This window comes from Hypanus sabinus, chromosome 29 (assembly GCF_030144855.1).
Source record: "Hypanus sabinus isolate sHypSab1 chromosome 29, sHypSab1.hap1, whole genome shotgun sequence".
Classification (NCBI taxonomy): Eukaryota; Metazoa; Chordata; class Chondrichthyes; order Myliobatiformes; family Dasyatidae; genus Hypanus; species Hypanus sabinus.
In genome coordinates, this window is record NC_082734.1 from 10635495 (window position 1) to 10648822 (window position 13328).

The 13328-nt window shown below is 45.8% G+C and overlaps 1 protein-coding gene across 1 annotated transcript in view; it reads left to right on the forward strand.

Moving 5' to 3' along the window:
• The first annotated feature begins 1647 nt into the window (after nt 1–1647).
• Nucleotides 1648–13328, forward strand: part of cbx7b (chromobox homolog 7b) — a 28274-nt gene continuing 16593 nt past the window's right edge. Inside the window, exons 1-2 of the mRNA XM_059953588.1 lie at nt 1648–1798; nt 12149–12192. Coding sequence (XP_059809571.1) covers nt 1730–1798; nt 12149–12192 — 113 coding nt within the window. The 5' untranslated portion in view covers nt 1648–1729. The remainder of the gene's footprint in view (nt 1799–12148; nt 12193–13328) is intronic.

Below are 13328 nucleotides of genomic sequence, written 5' to 3' on the forward strand. Positions count from 1 at the left end.
ATGCATTTGGATTATCAGGGCAGGTGGTGTCCGAGATAATTAGAGAAGTATGCAAGGCTATAACTGTACATCTGGGCCCTGCATATATCAAGATCCCACGCACAGAGTCTGAAGTGAATGCCCAGTTCCACCATGCTCACGGCATGCCGAGTCAAAGAGAATGGGCGGGATTCTTGGTAATACTCGGGGCCTGTGTATGCAGTGCTCCTGATAAATGTCCCCACAGTCTGGTCTGATGCTCCCGTACCAGATGGAGAAGCAGATTGTCAGGAGCACTGGTTTTTGTTCAGGGGTGGGGGTAGTCTCACTTGCCTCAATCTCCTCAGTGAGTGGAGGTGCTGCTGTGCCTCCTCATTCCGGGAGGTGATGTTGAGGGGCCAGGTGTGAGGTGATTAAATCGTCATTCGGTAGCACAGTTCCAGCTCGAGCGACCTAGGTTCGATCCTGACCTCTAGTGTCACCCACGTGGCATTAGCATGTTCTTCCTGCACTGTGTACGCTCCAGATCCTTCCCCGTTTTGAAGATGCATGGTTGGGTAGGTTAATTGGCCGCAGTGGACTTTTCCTAAGTGGCGCACACAAAGTGCTGGAGGAACTCAGCAGGTCAGGCAGCATCTATGGAGAGGAATAAAGAGTCAATGTTTCGGGCTGAGATCCTGCTCCGGGTTTCGTGGAGATTTGCCCCGCCGTGTGATGAACTGTTGCTCCTGCTGCTTTGTATCTAGGGACTCCATTTCATTCTAAATAATGTTCAAAAAAACATTATTTTATTGAAAAGCACAATAAAATCATGCTTTTATTGTTCGCACGATTAGTGTTTCTCTCTCTCTCTCTCTCTGCATGCATTGAGTGTTGATCTTATTTTAATTGGGCTCTTTTGGGTTTCTTGTTTTGTGGTCTCAAGGTTGTATAATTTATACACATACTTCGATAATAAACGTACTTTGAACTTTCAGAACTGTTGTCTTTGTTACTCTGGATTAACAGCATCTGCAGAATGTCTTGTGTGTGGGTGAGTGATGGAATTGAGAGGAGCTACATACAGAGAATTTTAAAAAATGGAATTAATGTAGGTAAGGGTAAATGGGTGGTTGATGGCTATCATGGGGCTAGTGGGTCGAAGGGGCCCCGGTCTCTCTGTTTTGAGGCACTGGCGAGGTTTTTCCCTCTCGACAGTGAAACACGTTCTCAGTGCTGCCCTCCAGTGGTGTGACGCTGCCTCAACAGGCTCTCCCCCAAAACTTCTGCACCTCTTCGTTCTGACAGCTGGGCTGCCACAGTCAGTCTGGACTTCCACTGCCTCTCCCGTGGGGCTTTCTTAAAGCCAAGAGTGGCGGCGGGGGGGGGGGGCAAATAATGCCTGCGACCTGAAAGGACAAGGGACTTCTGGAAAGAAAAAACACTCAGCAGGTCGAGCAGCTTACGGTCATGGAACACCCGCGGGCGCGATCGCTCTTCTGCAATGCACCATACTCGCGGCCGCCCTCGCCGAATGTCACCGCCGCGAACCCGCGTTGCCCCCCCCCCCCCCCACCGGGCCAGCGGGAGCGCGCGCCGCGGGACCGGCCCCTTCTACTTTTTTTTTGTGGGGGGGAGGCGCGCGCGCGTGCTCGCCGGGCGCGCGGGCGCGCAGAGGGAGAGAGAGAGAGAGAGAGAGAGAGAGAGGGAGAGCGCTCGGGGGCGCGCGTCTGAAAATGTTGCGCAGGAAGAAAGCTGAGAGCCGGGCTGTATGGAGCTGTCTGCGATAGGAGAGCAAGTGTTCGCGGTGGAGGACATCAGGAAGAAGCGGATCAGGAAGGTAACCCATCAAACAATGCACACCCCGCCAGCGTTTCAATGCACTGCGGTCAATTAGGAGAAATAAAATGAAATATTACCGTACCGCAGTGAAACCCGTGCCAGCGGCTGTCTTTGAGGCTCTGAAAAGGGGTTTGAGAGGGTTTGTATCACCATCCGAGATATACACACTATAACAATTAACGCGAAGGGTAAATCAATAATGCAAAATGAAACAGCTGCAATGGACTTTATCTGCAACGGTGCGTAGTATTTTAAATTGTAGGCATGAGCGCAGAAACGTATCGTTTAAAAATACTCATTGTGGCAGGGGAGGTTACAACTTGCAAATTTTATTTACTTGCTACCGGTAGTGGCCAAATCTTGTTGGGAGTTCAGTTGGTTAATCAATTAACGGATTAATTAATCCGTAAATTATGACAAGCAAAATAAGTCTGAAGAATTACCAGCGGAGAAGCATATTCTTCGAACTTCAATTATCTAAAGGTTAATTACTGAGTGATTTAAATCTTAACAAGTACACGGCCTGGGTTAGTCGGAGTTTAAAAAAGGGTTGGGTGACTGAATTCAAATACAGTCGATGCGTGTGGGAACTCGTCGTTTATGGGGGAACGTGGGCTTGTTGGAATCAGGTAATTGTTAGTGTAATTCCAACAGTTTGGGGCTGTTCCGTCCATTATATCTGAACATCCTCGACTCCCATTTCCCTGCCTTTTTACGTTCTGATAGAGAGAGGGGTGTCAGTGGAAAGCCGTGCGGCAATTGGACAGGGGTCGAGTCCGGGGTGAGCTTGGTGCTGCCTCTCACAGTCAATTTGCAGGAAGTTCTAAACTCTGCCAGCTCCATCGCGTCGTGGGCACTAGCCTCTCCGGCATCCAGGACGCCTCAAAAAGGTGGCATCTATCACAAAGGGCCCCCATCGCCCAGGACATGCCCTCTTCTCAGTGCTACCATCAGGGAGGTGGTACAGGAGCCTGAAAGCACACACTCAACGTTTTAGGAACAGTTACATCGATTTCTGAATGGACATTGATCCCATGATCAATACTTCAATATTTTCCCTTTTTTTTGCACTGCTTATTGATTTAAAAAATACATGCTTATTGTAATTTATAGATTTTATGATTATGCATTGTAATGTACTGTTGCTGCAGCAAAAAAACTAATTTCATGACATGTACCAGCGATAATAAATTTAATTCTGATTCTAGGGATGAATATGTTTAAAAAAAACCCTCCAATTTCTGTGCGGCACTTTCTTAAAGTAAATGCACCGTGCGAAGGTAGTTTCAATTTTGAAAATTAAAATCGTAGGCAATAAAAATGCTTAGGCCATTGTGGAAAGTGAAACTGTGAATATTGACTGATATCTGGAGCAATGAAGGGGATGTCATGAAGGGAAGTGGTGTCCCTGTTAGAGGGCCTTGTGCTGAAAATGATGACTGTTCCTAAAACGAAGACTTCCTTCCGCAGATGCTGCCTGACCCGCAGAGCTCTTCCAGCATCTTGTTTGTTGCAGCAGGAAATGGCTTTTTCATTCCGCAGATGCTGTCTGACCCACTGAGTTCTTCGTTATAACTTTGAATTTATTTGGAGATACAGCGTGTCGCCCAGCAGCCCGCTGGTTTGACCTTAGTGTAGTCACGGGACATCTTACAGTGACCAGTTAGCCTGCTGACTCGTAGGACTTTGGACTGTGGGAGGAAACCCCAGTGCCCGGAGAAAACGCACACTGGAAGGAACGTTACAAATTTGCTCTCAGAGGATGCCGGAATTGAAATTTGATATCTGAAATCTGAGCCCCCTCCCCCACCCATGTCTAACAACGTCCTAACCGCTACACCACCGTCGCACCACAGCATCTCGCTTGTTGCAACGAGAGACTGTGACTTCTCCTTTCCACAGATGCTGAGTTTTTCCAGAATTTTCTCTTTATTTTTGTAGTTAATCTCCTGTCCCTACAGGCACACAGCAGTGCCAGGGAGATGTAGAATGATTTTGCAGGTATGTTAATCAGCTTGTCCTGGGGGACAGTTCATCTCGTTTGCCAGCGATGAGTTGGGCACAAACAAGTGCTCCCTCAAGCTGAGGGCAGAGGAACTGAGCCGTGAAAAGAGGCAGGACGGGACACGTTGACTGCTGGCTCACACAGTGCTTCTCTGGACAAATAGCCGGGTGAAGCAATAGGGAAGAATATTTGCTCAGGCCAATTGTTGTTGGGCTGGAGACAGTAGGGCAGCAGTTTCTGGTGCAGCATCAGTGGGACTGGGAGGTGTTCTATCTGGTTTGTTTCCTCCCTACCTGTTTTGTAACTTCAAAACGTCAGACTAATTCAGAGGAAGACGCAGAAGTCAGAAAAGTGTTTCAGGTTTAGTTCACGCCTTGTGCAAGTGTCACGTGGTAATGTGATAATGTATGTAATTTACATATTTTTACATGTAACTCGTGTAAACAACAAGGAATACCTAATCAAACAATTTACAAGTTTATTCAGATATGGCTGAAATATCAAATACAGAAGCACTTCCAATTTCCTGGCAACCCTTCCAGTGCCCTGAGAAATAACTGTTGGATGTGGACCCGTGACGCTGAGGGGAGACTTGGGCTGAGCTTACGGTGAGGGGTTGTGTGGGGGATGGAGAGGGTAGTTCTTCTGTCGTTTATTTTCCCTGCACGCTCTGGGGAACACCAAGAGCACGGTGTGAACAGGTGACCGACGACCAAAGAAGTGCGGCTCATTTCCAAGTTCAAAGTAAATTTATTATCAAAGTGTGCTCATGTCACTATGTATGACATCTGAGATTCATTTTCTTGTGGCCACTCACAGTAGGTACAAAGAAACACCATGGAATCACTTGCCCAAGCCAGTTAAGCTACAGGGACCAATTTTGGGACGCCGAGAATCATCTTTCTTGGGGAGGGATGTGGCTGAGTTACAGTGGAAGGTAGGGAGTGATAGCAGTGAGGGGTGAAAATAAAACTACAGAGGCTGGAAATATGAATATAGAACATGGACATCTACAGCACGTTACAGGCCTTTCACCCCACAATGAACTGCCTCGAATTTCCCTTTTTTTCTAAGCTCCATGTACCTATCTAAGAGTCTCGTAAAAGACTCTGCCTCCACCACCACTGCCGGCAGTGCATTCCATGCACCCATCGCTCTCCGTGTGAAAAACTTAACTTTGACATCCCTTCTGTACCTACTTTCAAGCACTTTAAAACTATGCACCCTATTTCAGCCCTGGGAAAAAGCCTCTGGCTATCCACATGACCATCATTTTATCTCTTATCAAGTCACCTCTCATCCTCCGTCACTCCAAGGAGGAAAGGACAAGTTGACTCAACCTATTCTCTTAAGGCACACTCTCCAATCCAGGCAACATTCTTGTAAATCCCTGCATTCTTTCTACAGCATCCACAAATCAAAGCAGAAACTGCTAGAAATACTCAGTGGGTAAGTCAGCATCTGTGGAGAGAAAAGGACAATGAAACCATCATCTCAAACATCAGGTCAAGGAAATAAATCAACAACTAGTGGTAGAGAAGGCATGGGGTGCAACAAATAAAATTTCTGTTAGAGGAATTAGATAAGGTGATCTTTAAGGGGAGGTCAAGGTCCTTAATTGAGGAGTGATGTGCATGGAGGAGAATGGATGGTTTTAGATGTTGGAACAGTGCACCTGGATAGAAAAGTTTTGAGGGATGTGGGTCGAACCACCAGGTTCAGGAACAGTTACTACCCCTCAACCATCAGACTCTTGAACCAAAAGGGATAATTTCACTTAACTTCACTTGCCCCACCATTGAAATGATCCCACAACCAATGGACTCACTTTCAAAGAATCTTCATTTCATGTTCTCGATACCTTTCATTTTGTATTTGCACAGTTTTGTTGCCTTCTGCACTCTGGTTGAACATCCAAATTGAATTGTCTTTCTTTGATTCTGTTATTGTCATTATTGGGCAGTGGGGTCGAGGTGCATCTCTACCAAAGGAGTTGTAGGGTGCTCCTTCCCTCTGCTAGTCTGCAGGTCACTCTTGGGCAAGGTGTAGCACCTGCTTAGCTCCCCAGTCAAGGTCACGTTAAGCCATGGGAGCAGATGGTGGATGTTCGTATGAGCTGCTGGAGCTTATCAGAAGTCCTAGTCATGCGACCACTGACACCAGGCAGACAATCTTCAGTCTGAAGAGTTTTGATAATGGCCGGGGTCACCCATCTTGTAAAGATGCTGCCCAGAAGAAGGCGATGGCAAACCACTTCTGTACAAAAATTTGCCAACCACAGTCATGGTCCCTTGACCACGATTGCCCACGTCATACCACACGGCACATGATGATGGTTATTAATTCATAAATTTATTAAGTATGCTCACAAGACAATGAAACTCAGGGTTGTATATGGTGACATATATGTACTTTAATAATAAAGTTTACTTAAAACTTTGAAAAGCTTCCGTCTCACCATTATACGACTATTGAACGGACTTCTTGGATGATAAGATGGACTCTTGACCTCACGATCTACATCATTATGGCCCTTGTCTGCCTGCACTTTCTCTGTAAGTGTAATACTATATTCTGCACTCTGTTACTGGTTTCCCCCAGGATTACCTCGGCATTCCAGCGTGGTCTAACAATCTGTGTGAAGGGCCTCGTACAATAATGAACCGATTCCCGGTTACCACATGAAGACAAATGGGGCTAGCTTGGACGGCCATGTTGGGTTAGGTCAGGGGTGGGCAAACTTTTTGACTTGTGGGCCACAAAGGGTTCTAAAATTTGACAGGGGGGCCGGACCAGGAGCAGATGGATGGAGTGTTTTGGTAATACACCTCATAAGAGAAAATAAAATATCATGGGATATGTAGAAACATGTGCTTTAATTTCAATTGAAAATGAACAAATGCATTACAACAAAATATCTGTCTTTGAAGTCCCATGGTATTTAGCTATTTATTGAAATGACTTTTAAAACTCTGAAAATTAAATGAATAAAATACAGCTTTTTTAAATAGTAACAGTTATTATTTTAAAGCACTGAAAATTCTGTTATTCTTCAAGACATTATCATCATCACTCTCCTCCTGACTGTCTTTATTTCAAAAACGGTAGGAGATGCAGGTCTACTTGTCCTGCTCTTCTTATTCAATTGTCCCCTGTGCCAAAACTCAACAACGACCAGCACAAGGACAGAACAGTGACAGCACACCAGTATGCAGAGCGCGTTATTTGATCTGGAGCGCATTTTTTATTTTGAGAACGTACGTGCACCTGCGCACTACTCATGTCCATCACTTAACAGAAATGACATGTAACATGTAAGGCTTATTGAAAAAAATATTTTCAGATGCATTTTTTACATAACGCAACGAAGAAACTTATTTTTAATTTCAGTGGGAACAGTGTTGTTGGTCTCCCTTTTTAGCCAGCGCATTAAAGTCTGGATTTAGTTTTGTTGTGGCGATTCTCAGGATGGATCTGAGGTGTTGGTCAGTTAACTTGGATCTGTGGCTGGCTTTGTTGATGTTCATGATGCTGAACGCCTGTTCACACAAATAGGTCGAGCCGAACAAAGAGTGAAGCGCAAATGTGGAGTAATACGCTGCACCTCAACAAAGGTCAATGTATATAGAGTGCGTCGTCTATTGGGAAAACGCCAGAATTGTGGGGAAAAAACGTTAACAAGGTTTATTAATATAATTTCATCAAGTTCTGCGGGCTGGATTAAAAAGCTTAATGGGCCGCATATGGCCCCCGGGCCGTAGTTTGTCCATGCCTGGGTTAGGTCAAAGAGCCTGTTTCCGGTCTTTGTAACTCTGCGATTCCATACAGAACATTTCTTACGATGCAACTCTTAATGTACAAAGTGAAAAATGTATCATTGACATGGATCAATGTGTTTGCCTTCTGTAGGTTTCTTTAATGCTATTTAAATGAACACTGAACTGATTCCACAGCTTATGGCTTCATGCTTAAGGACTCTACAACTCACGTTCTCAGTATTTATCTGTTTGTCAGTTTAATTATTTTTGCACTTTAATTGTTTTTCATTGATTCTATTATGTTTCTTTGTTCCACTGTGAATGCCTGCAAGAAAATGAATCTCAAGGTTGTCCATCTGTCCATCCCTCAATCCCTCTTCCCTCCTCCCCCCCCCAGCTTTTCCAGCTACTCCCCCAATTTAACCCCAGTCTAATCACGGACCATTTACAATCACCAATTAACTAGGAGGTCTTTGGACTGTGGGTGGAAACCCATGGGGAGAATGTGTAAACTCCTTACAGGCAGTGGTGGGAATTGAACCGGGTTTGCTGGTACAGCAGAGTGTTGTGCCACCCTATTCATATGTCACTGCCATATGACATGTCAGTAATTTGATGATAAACTTGCTTTGAACTTTTAAATGTGATCGATGTTGTAGGTGGGAGAGCTAGGGAGGGTAGTAAGAGGTACTTTCTCAATGGTGGTAGTGTCTAACACAAGGGGCAAGGGTATAAAGGCAGAGGTGGAAGGCTGATGGTGGGAGGACCTGAAGGGAAATGTGTTTAGCGTTTGGAACACCTCCGTCTGAGGAGGTGGTGGACGAAAGGTTCTTGCAACATTGAAGAAATATTTAAACAAGCATTTACATTGACAAGTCATGGAAGGCCAAGGGCCAAGTGTGGGTAAACAGGACTGGCATAGAGAAGTTTCAACAAGGTTTCCCATGGTGGGCTATTTAAGAAAGTCAGGACTGGCTTGTCCGTAGACTGTGGTAATAGAGGGAGTGTATTCTGCCTGGAGGTTGGTTCCCAGCGTGGTTCTGCAGGGATCTGTTCTGGTAACCCCACTCTTTATTAATGGCTTGGAAGGGTGGGTTAGTAACTTGGCATGAAGGTTGGTGGAATTGTGGATAGTGTACATTGGGTCACAATGGGACGTTGACAGGATGCAGAGGAGAGGCAGATGGCGTTCAACCTGGAAATGTGTGAGGTTTTTCACTTTGGAAGGTTGAACTTGATGGTGGAGTTGATAACAAGCCTCTTCGCAGTGTGGAAGAATAGAGGGATGTTGGCGTTGTCGTTGTCCATAGATCAAAGTTGCCGCACGAGTTGATAGAGTGGTTAAGAAGACATACGTTGGAGATTGAGTTCAAGAGCCATGAGTTAATGTTGCTGCTCTATGAAACTCTGGTTAGACCACACAGAGTATTGTGTTCAATTCTGGTCACCTCATTTTAGGAAGGAGGTGTAAGCTTCGGACAGAATGAAGGGGAGATTTACCAGATTACTGTCTGCGTTGGAGGGCGTAACTTATGAGGAAAGGTTGAGTAAGGGAGGATGAGATGCGACAATAGGTGTGTATAAGATGTTAAAAGGTCTAGATTGAGTGGACAGTCAGAGCCTTTTTCCCAGGGTGGAAATGGCTAATACACAAAGGCCTGTACCTGATCTTTCCAATTTGATCGATTTAAGTGCCAGGCCGAATCAGAAGACTCAGGTTTGGGCTGAATCATGTGGCGAGTGTATCGAAATGACAGAGCCTGATCTTTGGTCGATTTGAGCAGTGGGCCAGATCGAAAGGTCGGGGTGTCGGGACCGGAGGCGAGGGACGGGCTGGTTCCGCTCGCTGCTCTGCATCATTTACTCAGCTCTGCGTTGAACTGAGGCTGTGGCTGGGGCCTGCTCAGGCTGCAGTGACTCCTGGCTTCACGTCTGTAGAATCACTTCCGTAAAACTTCGGTTCTGAATGTTATTTGATTACTTTTATTGTTTGCACAATTTTTCCCCCTCTCTGCACGTTGAGTATTTGGCGGCCTTTTTCTAATGGGTTCTTTTGGGTTTCTTTGTTTTGCGGCTGCCTGTAAGGAGATGAACCTCAAGCTTGTATAATGTGTACCTACCTTGTAATAAATGTACTTTGAACTTTGTAATTTTAAGGTGACTGGAGGAAATTATTGGGAAATTAGCAGAAAATTATTGTCAGAAGAATTGTTTTTTTACTGAGAGTGGTGAGTGCATGAATTGTGCTGCTGGGGGTGGTGGTAGAGGCAGATACATTAGGGACATTTAAAAGGCTCTTAGAGGAACACATGGGTGAATAAAAATGGAGGGTTATGTGGGAGTGAAGGGTTAGCTTGATATTGTCGGAGGTAAGCTCAACATGATGGGCTGAATGGCCTGCACAGTTAATGTTCTGTAATGGACAATGTGGGCTGAAAGACCCCTTTCTGTGTTGTACAACCCTATAACTCTTATCAATGCAGTATTCATGTATAAGGGACCACACCACCTTTGTTCCTGAACCCTGGTGATTGGATTAGGCAGGGATCCTGTTTCAGGGTTGTGTGATCCCAGGGCAGGTTGAGACCGGGACGTCTCCCGTGATTTTATGGAAGGGTGGTCAGTGATGCCAAACGGCTGGTAAGGAGTTCAGGGATGGACATGTCTCCTTCTCTGACTGTCCCCACTCGCGCTCCAAGGGAGAATTTCTTTTGCCTGAGGATGAAACTTTGGACGTCAACAATGTGCCCAAAAAAGACATTCGGAAAGGGTGACTCGCCTGATGAAGCGGTCTCAGCCCGAAATGTTGACTGACCTGCTGAGATCCTCCAGCATTTAGCTCAGGATTTGCAGCATCTGCAGATTTTTTGTGTTTATTATTTGGACAAGTACCTTGATGAGGAAAGGTTTAGGGTAGGTGTCCCTACCCTGGGGTCCATCAAACTCAGTTAGTGGCTTAAGAAAAGTTGGGAACCCTTGGTTTAGAGGGATACAACCGAATGCAGGCCAGTGTGATTGGCTTGCATGGGCTCTTGGTTGGCATGGATAGATGGGCTGAAGGCTGATGGGCTGTGTGACTATATCCATCCTATGGGATAACTCCATTGTGAGATGTGTTGGATCCTGATGCTTTCTTCAGAAGTTAAGGATGAAGCATACAACTTGTTGCTTACATCGTTTTATTAGGCGTTACAAGAACAAAGAAGATGAAGAGAGAAGTGTGAGGAGAGAGGATGAAGAAGAGAGTGAAGAGAAGCAACAAAGGTGGTGTGGCCTCCTTATACGCGAATACTGCCAACAGTAAATTCCATTGATAAGTCCACCAAGTAACACGACACCCCCCCCAGTTGGTCGTTGATGCAAGTGACACATTTCACTGTATGTTTTAATGTACCTGTGTAAATAAAGCCAATTTTTCATCTTTATAATACAGTAATATTCCATTAAGATCATAAGATATAGGAGCAGATTTAGGCCATTTGGCCCATTGAGTCTCCTCTGCCATTTCATCATGGCTGATCCATTTCCCTCTCAGCCCCAATCTCCTGCCTTCTCCCCGTATCCATTCATGCCCTGACTAATCAGGAATGTATCAACCTCTGTCTTAAATATACCCAATGACTTGGCTTCCACAGCTGCCCGTAGTAATGAATTCTATAGATACACCACTCTCTGGCTACGATAACCTATGTGCTCAGGACTTTGGACTGGTAAATCTTCCAGCCTTTTGGATGTTATCTTAATCACATTTTAATCAGGTTTTTTAAGATGTTCTAAGATATCTAGTGGATATATTGTCTATTGTAATGAGTTATCGAGGGAACTGGTTAAGTTTAAGAATGCAGGAGATGGGACTCTAGTCCGGTGAACATTTCTGTGAGCGGGACATGGTCCCAGTTGTGTTTTGTTTGAGCAAACACGGTTTTGGGAGGTGGGGGGTGCAGAGTTGAGTTGCCAGCTCCTAGCTGTGTTGAGGAGGTGAGAGTGCAGACTGTCACGCAGTGAGTCAAATATCAGGGTTTCTGAATACTGGGATAGCAGTTACTGGAGAGTGCACAGCCTCAAAATAGAGGGACGTCCTTTTAGAACAGAGATGAGGAGGAATTTCTTTAGAGGGTGGTGAATCTGTGGAATTCATTCCCACAGGCAGCTATGGAGGGCAGACCACTGGGTGCATTTTAAGATGGAGGATGATAGGTTCTTATTAGTCTGGGTGTGAAATGTTATAAGACCATAAGACAATGGACCAGAATTAGGCCATTCAGCCCATCGGGCCCTCTCCACCATTTCATCATGGCTGATACAGGATCCCGTTCAACCCCATACACCTGCCCTCTCACCATATCCCTTGATTGGGGTTGAGAGGGAAATGGATCAGCAGAGCGGACTTGATGGGCTGAATGGCCTAATCATGCTTCCATGTCTTAAGGTCTTACTGTAGCATGTTACGCAAACAGCAGTGGGTGGGTTGGGAATGGAAGCCGAGTACGGGGGCTTGGAGTGGCCGCGGTCGCGTCCGGCTTCATACCAGACCGCCTCTCTTAATTGTAACCCTGACGATGGTTTCTTCTCTTCTTGTCTACAGGGCAGAGTGGAATACCTTGTGAAGTGGAAAGGATGGCCCCCAAAGTAAGTCGGCTGCCTCGTTCTTCCGGCATCTCTCCCCGCCCCTTCCCCTCGCGGTATTCTGACCCTGACTCTGCTGTGCTGACCGTTCTGTCCCAGCTTGGTGCTGCCCCCGAACTGTGAGCCGGCAGGTAGGCGGGATCGACCTCTCGGCCCTGGTCTTGGCAGATTGAGTCTGGTGATACTATCCTGCCAGGATTGCAAAGGAGTCGCTACCGACAGATTCCCGTGGATTCCCATGGTCGAGAGGGATAATAAATCAGCCGTGATGGAATGGCAGAGCAGACTCAATGGGCTGAATGGCCTAATTCTTCTTCTTTGTCTTAAAATAAACCCAGGAGAAACATCACGGGAGCATCACACAAAATAGTTTTTGCCTCTTTTGTTCCAATATTGAAGAGAGACTCTACCGTCAGGCAAGGTGATTTTAGCTGGCTGCCTTGTCCTTTCCATTTTCTAGTGTTCAGTTCCCAGCATGAGAGATATAAATTGTTTTCTCTTTGCCGCAAATACCAAGATACAGTGAAAGGCTTGTCTTGCATACTGTTCATACAGGTCAAGTCATTGCATAGTGCATTGAAGTAGGATTAGGTAAAACGATAATAATGCAGTTATTAAGTGTAAAAGATAGTGAAAAAGTGCAGCAGAGGTGAATGATAAAGACTATAACAGCTAGATGTGAGGCCTGGAGTCTATTTTATTGTTCAAGAGGTCCGTCCAGGAATCTGGTAAGCTGTCCACGAGCCCGGTGGTACAGTACGTGTTTTCAGGTTTTTGTATCTTCTACCCAGTTGAAGAGGGGAGAAAAGAGAAGTCTGCGGTGTGTGGGGTCTCTGATTATGCTAGCTGCTTCACCGAGGCAGTGGGTAGTTGAGGGGATGATGGTTCCCATGATGCGATGGACTGCGTCCGCCACTCTCTGTGGTTTATTTCTGTTACGTGCAGAGCAGTTGCTATACGAGGATTGAAAAAAGCTGGAAGAAGTTGTAAGCTCAGCCAGTTCCATCTCGGACACTACTCTCTCCTTCAAAAGGCGATGCAGTATCCATTATTAAGGACCCTATTGGCCAGGATGTGCCCTCTTCTCACTGATACCATCAAGGAGGGGGGTGTGTAGGCCTCCGTTAGTCTCGATAGAC